The 16,728-nt window shown below is 48.4% G+C and overlaps 1 protein-coding gene across 1 annotated transcript in view; it reads right to left on the reverse strand.

The window, feature by feature from the left end:
• LOC308153261 (histone deacetylase 4-like) overlaps window positions 1–16,728 on the reverse strand; it is a 58,457-nt gene that overhangs the window by 22,302 nt on the left and 19,427 nt on the right. The window contains 7 exon segments of the mRNA XM_080526347.1: window positions 1–8; window positions 128–237; window positions 395–526; window positions 5,722–5,840; window positions 7,060–7,183; window positions 8,221–8,371; window positions 10,499–10,794. The exon segment at window positions 1–8 is cut by the window's left edge and continues 109 nt beyond it. Coding sequence (XP_080382473.1) covers window positions 1–8; window positions 128–237; window positions 395–526; window positions 5,722–5,840; window positions 7,060–7,183; window positions 8,221–8,371; window positions 10,499–10,794 — 940 coding nt within the window.

A 16,728-nucleotide genomic window follows, 5' to 3' on the forward strand; every position in this document is an offset into this window, starting at 1 on the left:
AGAGATACCTGGAGGGCACACACACACACACGCACACGCACACAAAGACAGTAAGCCCTGGTCAGAATACAAATACACACTCTGAATACACACATCGGTGTGTGTGTGTGTGTGTGTGTGTGTATACCTCAGTGCTGTTGGAGAGTGCCACAGTGATGCCGTTCTCGTTGGGGATGTTGTTGAAGCTGTTGTTCGGGGAGCTGGGTCCTGATCCCGGGGTACTGTTACACGCAGAGTCTACGACACACAACACAACAAACACACGTCATCAGACACAGGCACCATATCATATCTCAGACGCCAGACTCTGGACTCCAGATTTAGAGTATGGAGGGTGGGGGTGGCGACGTTCGATATGAGAAGGGACTTTGACGCGGTACGGCCGGTCACCTACCCGCCATGTCGAGCGAGCGTTTCTTGGAGGTGGCGGTGATGGGGCTGTCCCTGCGCCGCAGCAGGGGGCTGCTCCGCCGCTCGCTCACCTTCTGCTTCAGCCGCGAGCGCAGCTTCAGGTTGGGCTCCGACGCTACCGAGAAAGAGAGAGAGTGGGAGGGGGAGGGGGAGAGAGAGAGAGAGACGGAGGGGGAGAGAGAGAGAGAGAGAGAAAATACAGCTGTGGTTAACTGACAAGACACAGACGCTGAAAGTCACTCATTGGTCGTCATTTCTAAAACTCCAAACCACCTCAGTGACATACCACCGTTTTAGGAACAGGTTACGAGGGAGAGACGGAGAGAGGCAGCGTGGAAAGGCTAGCGGTGAGGGCCCTGGCACATCATGAGTTGGAGCTGCTAACCTCCACCGACAGGTGTGAGAGCAGCCACCAGCCAGCCTGTCATGTTCGCACCCAACAGTGTGAGCTTTCAGTGTTCCAGTCTCTCCCGGGTTCACCTGGCCTATCCACCAGTAGGACAGCTCTCTAGGAGTTGACACTGAGCTCTGTCTGTGCCACATGCTGAAGAGGACTAGGCATATCACATGACCTGCTTCTTTTTTAATTTTATTGCAAAACTTCCAAGTCACATTCAAAGAAGAAGAACAGTGGATTCATATATACGCCTTCTTCTCAGTCCTGTACGGATACAATGTCAGCCACAGGTGCAAAGGTTTAATGGGCAAAAGCTAAAATCGTTCAAGAAGGCCTGCACTGACTGGGCCATTTCACTTGGATTTTTCTCCTCTTCAATCTTCCAACAACCACAACCCCCCAAAAATGCAACTGAGTAGGAGATTTTGTTTCTGGGAGGTGTGGTTTGATGTATCAGCCAACTTATCGTACGGGGACTACAAGTGAGAGTGAGAGTGGGAGTGGGAGTGGGAGTGGGAGCAAAGTTGCTCACATTTCAGGGAGCCGTAACCAATGACAGAGTCTCTTCATCTCCGTCAATTCAGTCAAATCTCACGTTCTCGCTTTCTGTCGCTTTCTCTCCCCTCCCCTCTCTAATATTAGAAAGATTCCATTTGCTGCTGATGACTCAACATTGCTGACACACACACACACAGGAGGACACAGAGAGTTCATCCTCCTTTAGGCCAATGTAAACATGTTAGCAACACTAATGACGGTATTGTCCGGTCCTGTGAAATGGGCCTCACATGAGACCGAAACAAATGGGGGTGGGGGGGGGGGGTTCATCTACCATGATACAATCTAACTATTGTATGGACCCACGCAATCGACTGGCCGAACCGTCTATAGCAACCATAGAAAACGGTCATGAACCCGTTGGTAAGCGGTGCCCTAGAAAAGCCGGATTAACTTGAACACCTCCTAATGACCGTAGAGAGTAAGGTACTGAGACACATGCAGGAGGGCTCCAGGCAGGCGTGGGCCGGTGTGGCCATGTGCAGTGGGCTCCGTGATGTCTGAATAGATGGGGTCCCTGTGCTACTTCACAGTAGAGGCTCTGTGTGTTCATTGAGACAACCATGGAGAGATACATTAGAAGACCTAACCTTAACCCCAACCCCAGGGAGAAATACATTAGAAGACCTAACCTTAACCCTAACCCCCAGTGAGAAAAATCTATGTGAATGGAGGGAGGGAGGGAGGGAGGGAGGGAGGGAGGGAGGGAGAGAGAGAGATGGAGAGAGAGAGAGAGTGAGAGAGAGATGGAGAGAGAGAGAAAGAGTAGAAGGGAGAGAGAGACCAGAAATATAGACCCGGGTCATGTTGTTGTTTTAATCAGAGTTTAATCAGTTGTTTTAATTTAATCAGTTCTTCAGGCGAGGTTCTTATCATACTTTTTTTGACTAAGCTAAGAGAAGAAGCTCCCACTAGACTTGTAAGTGAATTTAATCTGCTTAATACTGCATGCTTTTGTGTAAGTAAGTTGTGCTGTTTAATCAGTAAAACTATGACTGCCAATGGCCCCAGGCCTGAGCATAGATTACTTTTTCCTGATATGACTGGTGGACAGATGATTCACTTACATAGTCAAATGTATTGATTGTAAGTCGCTTTGGGAGTAATAAGGAGTCTGCTAAATACCAAAATATATAAACGTTATCGGTGGGAATCAAAGAAGAAAACGTGTACATTGTATATTGATCAAACATGCGTTCTCAAAGCAGGGGGAGCATCATAGAATTCCTTATCCCAGCAACCTGGGATAACTAGTTTAGATAGAATCTACATCATCTTACTTCAACTTTATCTAGCCAGCCACTTTTTCTCTAACTTGCAGCTCCCACAGGAGTAGGAGTGTGTGTGTGTGTGTGTGTGTGTGTGTGTGTGTGTGTGGTGTGTGTGTGGGGTGTGTGTGTGGTGTGTGTGTGTGGTGTGTGTGTGTGTGTGTGTGTGTGTGTGTGTGTGGTGTGTGTGTGGGGTGTGTGTGTGGGGTGTGTGTGGTGTGTGTGTGTGGTGTGTGTGTGTGTGTGTGTGTGTGTGTTTAATGACCCTGTGTTAGGCCTATTAGCAGCTCCACCAAAGGAGTTAACTCTCTTGGTGTTGTAGCTACCGCGACCGCTTTGTAAGCGAAAGGACGTGAGTTCGATACCCGCTTAGGGCAAGCTACTCTACCCCGTCGTTTGCTACAGTATGTATATATGTGTGCGTGCGTATGTGTGTGTGTGAGAGAGAGGGGGGGGGGGGGGGGGGGGGGAGGGGACGACGACAAGAGAGCGCTGTTGGTTCCTTTCACAGTTGCTGGGCGCTTTGGATGCCAGCCTTCTACTTTATGGACAAGCGATGAAATAAGGGGTCTTCTAACCGGAGGCCAAGCTGTCATTACCATAAGTAAACCCCACAGAGGGCGTCATCACTGGGGGGAAAAACATCTCCTCAGAGAATCTCCTCAAAACCTCCAAACGGTTCACTCACACCGGGGGGAGAACATGTTCTGTAGCGAAGCTTGTTTAACTTCCCCTCGCCTCAGCCCGCTGTAGTGGATGTGGTGGCAGTGGGCAGTGGTTCAACTGGAGTCTATCTGTCCATCGATCTATCTGAAGTCATAGGGCTTTCATTCTCCCCTCTCCTTTTCTCCCCTCTCTGCCCTCTCTTACTTTCCCTCTTCGACTCTACCCTCACCTCTCCTCCATTCCTCTTCTGCCCCCCCTCCCTCCTCCTCCTCCTGGTCCTCCTCCTCCTGGTCCTCCTTCTCTACTCTCTTTAACCCCCCCACCCCCCCCATCCTCCTTTACCTCTCCTCTTTTTACCCCCCTCCCTTCACCACCACCTCCTCCTCCTTCTTTCCCTCCCTCCCCACCCCCCCCCCCCACTTCTCCTCCTCCTTTCCCTCTCCTGTCTTTACCCGCCCCCCCGCCCCCCCTCCTCCTCCTCCGTCTAGTGGAATGTGGTTGCAGTGGCCAGTGTCAACTGTGGTGTATCTGCAGCCTTGGGGCTTGAGTCAACATGGCAGGGCTCTGTTCATACCGGCCTGCCCGCTAAGTGAATAATTATACTGTAAGAAGACCGCCGCTTCACGGCGCAACCGCCCCGACCGTGGTTCACACACTGTCTACTGTACTGGAGAACCTCGGAGAAAAACTGCCAAGGCTTTAAAAACTGGTCCCCCCCTTTTTTTTGGGGGGGGGGGGGGGGGTTGTTTTTTACTGTACATTCGGTGGGGAGGCGAGGGGAGAGGGGGGGGGGGGGGGGGGAGGAGGGCTCGTTTTGAGGATGATTCATTTCGAATATGCAGAAAAATATTGGGCCATTAAAAAAAAGGGCTCTTAAATATGGTGTTTACTGTATGTGGTGTAGCAGAAACGTGCCGTTCACAGACGTGCTTTCGGTGCTACTGTACATGATAGCAGCACTGCCATAGACAGTTGGCAGCTTTTGGTTCCTTAACATGAGTTCTGTAGCAACGCCCGGTGGGTACTCTCCTTCTTTCAAACGGCCTTGTTAAAAGAGATGCTACAGGATGTTTGTCAACAACTCTTTACATCAAATTTGGGCTCAAGTGGTATCTGTATTGTTCACAATATAATGTTCGATATAGTCGATTTTCTTTCTCATAAGACCACACAGTCCTCCATTTATGTCCAACAGACTTTTGCAAATAAAGCTTTGCTCATGGGAGGGGTCAAACTTTTGGCCAGTAAGCGCTAATTTTACTAAAAATATACAAAATATCCTGTAGCATCTCTTTAAAGTCAGGTGGTTTTTCCTGACAATGACCATGTGACCTGCTGAGGGAAAAACTCAACTGGGTCCTAGTCAGAACCTTTCCTGATCAGGAAGAACTCTTGGCCCAGCAAATAAAACATAGTGGCTACTTGTTGCTTCGTGCAGTGAGTTGTAGCTACTGAACTGAACTCCTCATCCACCTGACAGACACCTACGCACACACACACACACACACACACACACACACACACACACACACACACACACACACTCCTGTGGGAGCCCCTGACAGCCTGATTGGGCATGATTAATGGTGAGGTACCCTAATGCTATCTAAATGAAGCTAGGCATGAACCTGCATAACGTTTAGTAGGAGAGCACTGTGGCAGGGCCAACATGTAAACACACTGGACACAGGCAGACATCATCTTTCTGGTGGACCGACCCACAGACAGACAGACAGACAGACAGACAGGCAGAATAGGACAAGACAGAATAGGACAGACAGACAGGATAGGACAGACAGATAGGATAGGACAGACAGACAGAATAGGACGGACAGACAGACAGCAGACAGACAGACAGACATAATAGGACAAGACAGACAGAATAGGACAGACAGACAGGATAGGACAGACAGACAGGATAGGACAGACAGACAGGATAGGACAGACAGACAGAATAGGACGGACAGACAGACAGCAGACAGACAGACAGACAGAATAGGACAAGACAGACAGAATAGGACAAGACAGACAGAATAGGACAGCCAGACAGGATAGGACAGACAGACAGGATAGGACAGACAGACAGACAGGAAAGGACAGACAGACAGAATAGGACAGCCAGACAGGATAGGACAGACAGACAGGATAGGACAGACAGACAGGAAAGGACAGACAGACAGGATAGGACAGACAGACAGAAAGGATAGGACAGACAGACAGAAAGGATAGGTCAGACAGACAGACAGACAGGACAGGACAGGACAGGACAGGACAGGACAGGACAGACAGAACAGGACAGGACAGGAGAGGACAGACAGGACAGGATGGACACTAACCAAGACGGTATCAGTGCCATGCGCGAGACCTGGGTCCGGCCCGTGTTAAGAAAGGGAGAGAGAGAGAGAGAGAGAGTGTGGTTACCTGTCTTGCGGAGGGGGAAGTCGTCTCGGGGGTTGTACATGCCCAGGACCGCGTGGTTGTAGGCCGACATGCCCGTCTGCGGCGGGGAGCTCTGGTCCAGGGAGCTGTGCTGAGTTTTCCTACAGGAACGAGGGGAACCAAAGGTGGAGGTTAGTTTTTTTTTTTTTTTTTTTTTTTTGAGGTCCTGGGAGATGAGACGTGATGTGTGTGTGTGTGTCCCCTACAGAGCCGGACTGTTTGGTAGTTAGCTGAGGTGAAGCTGTGTGCTGGCGCAGGTCCAAACCCATGTTCAGGTCTAGTGGACACTCTGTGGTGTGTACCCCCCCCCCCTCTCTCCCTTTCTGAAGGGCCATTAAGAGCTTGAAAGTGCTGAGGGACTGGACATTGGGAGGGAGGGAGGGAGGGAGGGAGGGAGGGAGGGAGAAGAAGAGAGAAGGACAGGGGGGGAGGGACAGAAAGAAAGAAAGCCCTATGTGGAGAAGATAGTGTTGTGTGTTCACTATGGCACTGTCCCCACCAGGAGATGGGCTCCGTGATTCTAGAATAGAAGGTTCTAGAATACACACTCACGGCTGAGGCTCCAGCAAGAGGTCTCCTCTCAACACGGCCAAATATCCTGCTTGCGTGTGTGTGCGTGTGCGTGTGCGTGTGTGCGTGTGCGTGTGTGTGTGTGGTTTCATTCTGGTATGTTAATGGCTGTGTCTACAGAACAACCCTTGATCATGCCCCCTAGGACTGATAAAGAAAGGATGGTTGTGTGTTAAACCTCAAGTGTTGACAACAGACACACACACACACACACACGAGCCTTCGCTGGGTACCACTCATATTACCTCCACCTGATGTTGAACATACACAGCGTGTGTGTGAAAGAGAGAGAGCAGTCCTCCGGCCGGAGATGAGAGATCAAAAACAAACACTCACAAACACACGCACGTACACACACACACACACACACACACACACACACACAGGCTCCATAATAAACACTCAAGGCTGATGGTTCAGCATGAGAGTTCCTCTCAACACACCGAAATATCCTGCTTGAATGTGTGTGTGTGTGTGTGTGTGTGATTGTGTGTGTGTGTGTGTGTGTGTGTGTGTGTGATTGTGTGTGTGTGTGTGTGTGTGTGTGTGTGTGTGTGTGTGTGTGTGCTTGATCTTTCATCTCCGTGTAGGATACTGAGGATAGGCTTACGTGCTTCATTCATATTATCTGGTTAAACATACCAGTGATCATAACCAATGAATGACGACTTCCCGCCCGGTTCATTGTAACAAAAAGCAGAAAGCACCCAGACGTAGTCAGGCTGCCTGGTGGAGGCGTGCAGTACTCACCCGTACCAGTAGTGGCCGTCGTTGGGGAGCCCCCCTTGGTTGAGGTTCCTCTGGGCGAGGGCTTTCTTTTTGTTCAGCACAAACTCCTGCAGTCGCATCTTGACCTCTGAACTGGCAACCGCACCTGAGGGGGGGGGGGGGGGGGGGCAGCAGCACACCATGATTACAGACACAAGCCCCTGGTACGCGACCCCTGAGCATAACGCTGCCAACTCTCTTGTCCCCCCCATCTGAACTCAACCTTAGAACAGTGGAAGAAGTCACTACTGGTTTCACGATGTTAAGAGTGGAGGACAACTTCTGTGGTTTAAAAAGAAATAGTCGACAGACAGCTTGACTCATTGTGTGCACCTTCTAAACTAAAGGATGTCAATTAAGAAGGTGTGTGTTCTGATGACAACGTCTCCGAGTGTTTTTTTTCCTTGTTGCACCATTTGTTTTCCTCTCTCCCTTTTTATCCCTGAGTGTTAACAATGCACGTCACGTGCGTAACAAGGCTCAGGGGCTGGCTGTCGCTACGTGTCAGCGGAGAAGTGTCGAGAGAAATCCAGCCGTCTACAGGTAATAGCCTCGCTTTTACCTCCAAAAAAGGGTAATTTACTGCGATAATCACACTAAATGTAGATGGAAATACCCAAATCACAGTACCGGTAAGTGCCAGTCTTCCAGTCAGTGGAGTGAGTCTGCTAGTCAGATACCCTTGGACACACACACAGCTCCCGCTGCCTCATCGCAGAGGACAACAGCAGCATAATAACCTTCTGTCTTATGAATGAATTTGAGTGTGGGGTACATTTTTCTCCAGCTCCGTCCTTCAATTGTTTACCGAAAAGAAAAGTGGTGGTGGAGATTGCTTTGTTGTTGTTTGAATCCCCAGATTGCCACTTCAAGGAACGGTAAGATTCCACTTGATATTCACTTCAACTCCCTTAGTCTCTGACGCCGCGCTCAAAAGTGCTGCCGAACGTTTCGAAATGTGTACAAGCCAATTACCGACCAAACCGAAAAATCAACAAAATGATGTTGCTCTCACAAAAAAAAAACAGAACATCCAGAAGCTCTAACTTGGCATACATGTGTGTTGATTTGGACCCTATCGAGAGAGAGAAAAACTAACTACACAAGATAATGATGGATAATGATAGATGCTTAGACACTCACTCTCCTGCCCCCTCTCCTTGTTCTTCAGGAGCAGCAGCTTCTGCTCTCTCTGCTGTTTCTCCAGCTCCTGCTCCAGACGATGGTTCTCCATCTTCCTCTGGTGCTCCAGCAGCTCCTGCTGATGCTTCAGGGCCAGGAGGTCCTGCTGGTGCTGGTGGACGGGGAGGGAAACACAACACAATGTTACAACCAACCCTTGGACCCAAGGCGACATTCAACCAACTAGCTAACTGATCCCAGCCCTTAGCCCTAACTCCAACTAACTCCAGCAACAGCAACAGGTTCAACCTAAGGCCCTGTTGACGCTCCAGGGTAGCCCACTCACGCCAGCCACCCCCGTCAAAAGACATCTATTTAACCTCATCCCCCAAGCCCAATCACAACTGGACATATTCATCCGCCGGGCACAAGAGTCACAACATGTTGACAGAAACTAGACCACTAAAGTCAATAGATGAATAGCCGCCTAATCTGTATGTATAATTGGGTCTGCTACACACACACACACACACATACTAACTACCAGACCGCCGTTTCTCTCCAAGAGCCAATCTCTCCAAGAGCACACACACACACACACACACACACACACACACACACACACACACACACAGCACGCTAACTTTGTTAACCTCCTTAGCGGAGTGCCATGTGCCAATATTGAATTAATTTCATTAGACATCATTTTTCCTTTTTGCTTAATGTTAGTTACTTTTTCCTCAGGGAGGTTTCTTTCCTGTGTGTTTTAAATACAGCACCTGATAGGGAGGATGTTGCACCATGTTGCACTACCCTTTACTGTAAGGTGGGAAATGATTCTCTTCTCTACCTGGCTGTAAATACATTAGTGGGTTGAGGGCGAATGGAGGGTGAATAGGCAGCGGAGGAGGGCACGGCAAGTCCTTTGGCTTAGTTCCAAATGGAAAACATTGCCCTGTTCCCTTCCCGTCAAGGACATAGGAAAAGACAGATGCTTTAAGTTTGGACTCCGGCCCGTCTGTGTTAATTATGAAAGGAGTCTGCAAACCCCCACGAGATGGACTACAGGTAGACTGAGACGGAGAAAGAGAGAGAGAGAGAGGGAGAGAGAGAGGGAGAGAGAGAAGGAGAGAGAGAGAGAGGGAGAGAGAGGGGGAGAGAGAGAGAGAGAGAGAGGGGGAGAGAGAGAGAGAGAGGGAGAGAGAGAAGGAGAGAGAGAGAGAGAGAGAGGGAGAGAGAGGGGGAGAGAGAGAGAGAGGGAGAGAGAGAAGGAGAGAGAGAGAGAGAGAGAGTAGGAGAGAGAGAGGGAGAGAGAGTGAGAGGGAGAGAGAAGGACAGAGAGAGAGAGAGAGAGAGAAGAAAGAAGGAAAGAGAGCAAAAGAGAAAGAACAAGAGAGAGAACGAGAGAGTGAGAGTGAGAGAGAGAGCGCAAGTGACAAGGATGTGCAGTATTTCCCCTTCTGCTTTCCTCTGTCCATCTCCTTCTCTCCCTCTCCCTCTCCTTCACTTCCTCACATTCTTAGATGTCATGCGCATAAGCAGAAATGTGAGCTACAGCTTTTGGTGTGTGAGTGTGCCAGGGATGTGTTTGGTTGTGTGTCTGTGTGTGTGTGTGAGTGTATACAGCGGGTCGTGGTGTTATGAGGGATGTGTGTGTGTGTCCTCCTGTACAGTAGGTCATGGTGTGTGAGTTAGTTGTGTGTGTGTGTGTGTGTGTATGTGTCTGTGTGTGTGTGTGTGTGTGTGTGTGTGTGTGTGTGTGTGCGCAGGCTCTGAATGGGGCTGATTGAGGCAGGGCCTCCCTGGCTGGGCTTTGCGTCACTCTCTGCCACCTAAGTGGTCCTCCAGCAGGCCAAAGAAGCCCTTGTGCTGCCAACGGACAGCACTGAGAACTGTACCAGAGCCAGTTCTTAGGTACGTCAATTCATAGACTGTGGCGCGCGGTTAGAACCCCAAACACTGACCCGAGATCAGGGGTAATCGAGCAGATCTAGTTTGCAGCACTGAGAAAGTCAGTCTCATATGAAATGTAGGATGACAGGAATAATTTTCGTAGACACACACCTTGAGATGCTTATGTAGGTACAGTATGTGCTAGTGTGTGACCTGATGAAATGCATACCTAAAAGTACTCCTGAACACACACACACACACACACACACACACACACACACTGCTCTCTCACACACACACACACACACACTCTCTCTCTCTCTCTCTCTCTCACACCCACCCACCCACCCACCAAAGTCCAACCCGCCACACACACACACACACACACACACACACACACACACACCTGTACGTGCTCCTGGAGCTGGGCTTCGTGCTGGCGGGACAGCTGCTCGTGCTGCCTCTGGAACTCGGCGATGAGGATCTGCCTCTGGATCTGCTGCTTCTGCTTCAGGGTCAGCAGCTCCTGCTGCAGCTGCTGCTCCCTGGCCGTGGCCTGGGGGGGGGCCTGGGGGGAGGCGGCCTGGGCGGAGGGGGACAGGGACGGGTGCTGCTGCTGCTGGTGGTGGTGGTGGTCCATGCGGAGGTCCATGGGGATGGCGGCCGGGGGGAGACGAAGGGGCAGCGCCGAGTTGATGTCCACTAGAGAGGGAGGGGAGTCAGAGGGCGGGGGGGAGGAGAGATGTTAGCATGAATCAGCGTTAGCGGTGCACAGGTGGCTCTGCGCTGGCTTGATAGGGAGGATACTAGGGATGCACCGAAATGAAAATTCTTGGCCGAGGCCGAAGCCGAATTTAAGGAAACACCGAGGCCGAATACCGAATACCGAATGTGTATCGGCAGTTTTTAATTTTATCATTGCATAAACTAAATACATTTTGCTTTTTATTCATGCTTCTCAAAGAAAGAAATTGAGATTGAAAAAAAATAACTTTTATTGAACATTCCAGCAGACATCAGTCTATACCAACAAAGCACAATAAATAAAATAAATCAGTCAAATTAAATGTTTTTGTTTTCCCTGAATAGCTGCTGAAAGAAAATCTTTGTAGGCCTACAACAAAAAAGTGCATTGGGATAAAAGTGCTTTGAGCCTACTTTTTACTAGGCTACTTCTTTTCGTAAAAGACCATATTTAACATTTTAACAAAATGTTTTAAACTTTTTTCATTTTAACAAAACATTAGAAAACAAACAAACAACATTATGCCTATACTTGACTGACTGCTCAAATTAAATCTGTCTGTATAACGTATGTATATAACTTATGTATGTGTAGCTTGTCAGCTATGGCATGTCAGTTACACAATATATAACAAAAATGTGCATAGGGATAAATAAAACAAATGAATAACTGGCTGCCCTTTAAAACAATATAAGCCTACTTATTCAGGAAAAGTGGCAGGTTCATCGATGCCCAAACTGCTGAAGGCTCTGGCCAAGGAATGGGCTGCAAATCTAACGTTGGTATTAACTCAAACAATCCAGACAAAAAATCTAAATATTTAAGTCCATATGTAAATAAAGTTATGTGTAATAAAGTGGAATGAAACAGGGAAAAAGTATTGAACACTAGATGAAAAAAGGGCGCTTGTGACTTTAAAAAGTAATGGCGATTAGCGATGTTTAGCTTAGCCAGTTGAACAGAAGTAACTTCACTTTTAACATCACTTCCCGGGGTCGTAGAGGGGTGGTTGACGGCTTAAAATGACCGTGATGACCTAAGGACCTTATCCAGCATAGTCTTGTGTTTCTACCCCGGGCATAGCCGGTGTTATTCACGGACAAACAACTCGTTATACGTTCGATTTGGGCTCTTCGTCTCATTCGCCGAGCAGCATGGGATGCTTACACTGTTTGATTGCGTCATCAAAACACGCCCACTATTCGGTTGTAAACATTCGGTGTTTTCACACATTCGGCCGAATACCGAATGTGCTTTATTTTGCGATATTCGGCCGAATACATTCGGTGGCCGAATGTTCGGTGCATCCCTAGAGGATACTGCTACCTTGGTTTCTGCACTGGCACCGTGTGCGGCTGTGCGCACGCATACACACGCACGTACACACACACACACACACACACACACACACACACACACACACACACACACACACAGACAGACAGACAGATGGACGGACACGGACACACACACACACACACACACACACACACACACACACACACACACAGACACAGACACAGACACACACACACACAGACACAGACACAGACACAGACACCGACAGACACACATACACACACACACACACACGCACACACACACACACATACACACACACACAGACACAGACACAGACACAGACACAGACACAGACACACATACACACACACAGACACAGACACAGACACCGACAGACACACAAACACACACACACACACACACACACACACACACACACACACAATCTTATCAGCATATCGAAAGCTTTGATATCCTTGATTACTAACACAAGTCAAAGTCAAACACAGAGCAAAGCACTCCATACAAAGGCTGCATTGACCCGCGACAGAGAAACCCCAGCCTAGCCAACCACCCACACCACCAATCAGACGGCTTCCTCCCATCAAATCTGAATAAATATTAGCTAAATCGGCCAATTATTTATCTACATGTTGACCAACAGCTCTGGAAAGCCAGACATGTTTGCGAGGGAACTTTGTCTAAATCACGAGGTAAACACTCACTTGTTGTCATGCCTGTACATAGTCATAATGTACACACATGCAAGCGTATGCACACATACATAGATACACACACACACATTTTAACCATTAACCATTTATGTCCACATAGAAAAAAGACATACAGGGACACAAATACTAACGTTGCAGTTACTACACAATCACAATTCATGGACCAGCGGCACACACACACACACACACACACACACACACACACACACACACACACACACACACACACACACACACAGTGAGTGTTATCCACAGTCAAATTAACACTAGGGCTATGCCAGTTAGTACCTTACCTTACAATTTTCTTCAACCCAAAAACCTGTGAGGGCGCTTATTAATGTGTGGCACATTTCAAGTGTGTTTCTTTTGGAAGAAACAGCGTCGACTTGACAGCAAAGTATTTCTCCTGTTTTCATAAGCAGAGCACTCACGAGCACGCACACGCAGACACACACACACACACAAACACACACAGAGACAGACAGACACACACACACACACACACACACACACACAGACAGAGACAGACACAGAGACAGACACACAGACAGACACACAGACAGACACACAGACACACACAGACACACAGACACACACACACACACACACACACACACACACACACAGAGACAGATACATACACAGACAGACAGACAGACAGACAGACAGACAGACAGACACACACACACACACACACACACACACACACACACACACAGACAGACACAGACACCTATGAGAGTACAGGTAGACTAGCCCACTCCTACATATGCTCCGTTGCCTCTCATCTTGTCCACAGAGGGGAGGATGTTTGACAAAGGCAGAGGTCAACATTATTTTAATTAAAGTGTATTATTATGATCCCAAACCGCCGTGTGATCTGGACGGCAAATTAAAACAATTCACTCAAAAAAAGGAACACTGGAAAAACTAACTAATTGAAAACAACTTCAAAAGTCTAGCTCCAATCAAAAACAGTTCAACTGTGAAAAGGTGGAATACTACATTGGTTTTTTTCAGCCAAATAGCTGGCCTGCCACTTGTCTTTGTAGCAAGCTGTGAGAGCCTGGGGAAATGTGACCATGCTCAAATTTAATAGAGCAAGCAGGACAGCAAGGACTACCGGGCCATGACATTGCAATTATATTTCAAAGCTGTACAGTGTTTATCTAAAAATACATTGTTGACAAACAATAAAGACACGCTTTCCTTTCCTCTCTGAAACCCTGCCCGTCCGTGCCGAGCGCTCGTCTCACATACACACGTGCACGCACAAACACACACACAATCTCCGCTACAATTCTGTCAATTAAGAATATAAAAAGGGCCATTCTTTTTTTGTTTGTCACTGTTTTTAGTTTGTTCATTGAATAAACAATTAACAATAGTTTATTTGATGAACAAACCATTTTCTTTAAATACATTTTTTAAATTATTGAATTGAATGGAATTTCTAAATCACTCGGCCTCAAATCACTTTGCATTCTAACACACTTTCCGGCACCTTCCACACCAACACCAGCTTCAGAGACAAGCATCCCTCTGCATTCTCATAGCGGTATAGAGAGGGATACAGAGATCATCTCCTCCTCTTCAACACAGAGAACTACTAGTATGGGTAGCCATAGGGAAGCCATGGCTCCAACCGGTCCTGTTATTGTACCTACCCATCAGTGCACTGGTTCTGCCTCTCCTCGCCTCTCTTCTCCAGACTTCTCTTTTCCTATCCTCCCCTTGCTTCTCTTCACCGTTCCTCCTCCTTTCCTTGCTCCTTTCTTTGTACGGGATACAATAGAAGGAATACTGTGTGCCGTATTGTATCTATTCAGCTGGAGAGTAGCGATTGTGCGCTCCTTTTCAAAGAGTCTGCCCTCTTGTCTTCCCTCTCCCTCACTCTGTGTCCCTCCCCTCGCCCGCTTCCCTCCTTTTACCCCTGGCTGTGTCCCTCCCCTCTCCCCTCCCTGCCCATTCCCTCCCTCTGTCCCTCCCTCCCTCCCTCCTCCCCTCCTCCTCTCCTGCCCTCATCCCTCGCTCTCGGCTGGTGACATCACAGGGCAGTCTCAGGCATGCTGGCTGTTTATTCTGCAGCTCCTGGATTTCCTGGAACAGGCACCAGAGACAGAAACAACTCTCTCTTCCTCCCTCTCTCCCTCTCTACCTCTCTCTGTCTGTCTGTCTGTCTGTCTGTCTGTCCGTCTCTCTCTCTGCCTCTCTACAGTACCATCATCGTTACCTAACTTCAATGGCCAGTAGAGGGGCGTACCAGCTGTGTGTAAATGTGATGAGGTTTCCCCCTGAGGCCTACTGGACCCTAAAGGCCGTCAGAGGGAAACCAACGGACCCCCTGCTCAGGCCTTCCTGAGCAGCAAGTAGTTCATTATAATAGATTGACCGAGATGACCTACAACAACATCCAGAAGAAGTTTAGAAAGTCTAAGCTGCTAAATGCCAAAAATGTAAATGTAAATAAGCATTTGAAAGGGTTTAATAATGAGTCTGTAGTATTAGTCTCACTCTCTCTCTATCTCTATCTGCGGTATCACAGTACACAACCTGCCTACCAATCTTCACCAGACGACCTGCAGTAAAACAAAACCTATTTTAAAACAGGTGGTTCGCCAGGTTTAGTAAGCCACGTCTTGTGTATGAGTACGCTGATAATTATTAATCTTTTCAAAGTATGTGTTTAACAGTCCCTGTAGGCAAACACTCACCGATTCATTAATACAGATTGTCTTGCGAAGAGTTTTGAATACAAGCTATTAACAACAGGCTGTAGTGTGTGAGTGTGTGTGTGTGTGTGTGTGTGTGTGTGTGTGTGTGTGTGTGTGTGTGTGTGTAAAATAGCCCTGTGTTTCAGTGTATTTGTGTGTGTGTCGAAGTGCCTATAATCAATGGTGCGTGGGGAGAAAACTTAATGGGGGGTGGAAATAAGGAGTAAACTAGTATTTACAAGGAGTAAATAATGCTCCAGGACCAAACTGTACACACTGAAGCAGCCACACTGGTGAGCCATCATTCATGTTGCCCTGGCTTCAACCATACACACTAGTCTTTATTAGCCCTGGTTCCGGGGTTGAGGAAACCGGCTCACGGTAACTACAGAATCCCCCTTATGACATGGACTTGTTTTCCGTGGCTACAGGATCACTTCCCCCGACGCACACAGAGGTTGTCTGCTCTGATGTTAGAGCCTGGTTAGAGCCTGGTTAGAGCCTGGTTAGAGCCTGGTTAGAGCCTGGTTAGAGCCTGGTTACAGCCTGGTTACAGCCTGGTTACAGCCTGGTTAGAGCCTGGTTACAGCCTGGTTACAGCCTGGTTACAGCCTGGTTACAGCCTGGTTAGAGCCTGGTTAGAGCCTGGTTAGAGCCTGGTTACAGCCTGGTTAGAGCCTGGTTAGAGCCTGGTTACAGCCTGGTCACAGCCTGGTTACAGCCTGGTTACAGCCTGGTTACAGCCTGGTTACAGCCTGGTTATAGCCTAGTTAAAGCCTGGTTAGAGCCTGGTTAGAGCCTGGTTACAGCCTGGTTAGAGCCTGGTTAGATACGGTAGCTGTGCAGGCGAATGCAGAGGGGAAGGGGAACTTTACAGTGGTGTTCCATGACAGAGTTTGGACCGATGGGAGCAGAGGAGTGGTGGTGACGCATGTCGAGGCAGGCATTTGCTTTGACCTATCCTGTTCTTTCCAGTCAGTGCAGCATGCAGATGGAGGAAAGGAGAGGAGGAGAGGAGGAGAGGAGAGGAATCCACTTCAAAACTATTGGGATGTAGCAAGTCAAAAGTCGTTTTGGACCACTGGCCTATACTGTATGTGCAGTCTCCAACGAAAGACACACGATAAAGAGACACATGATA

Source organism: Nansenia antarctica, assembly GCF_963989245.1.
Source record: "Nansenia antarctica genome assembly, chromosome: 3".
Taxonomy (NCBI): domain Eukaryota; kingdom Metazoa; phylum Chordata; class Actinopteri; order Argentiniformes; family Microstomatidae; genus Nansenia; species Nansenia antarctica.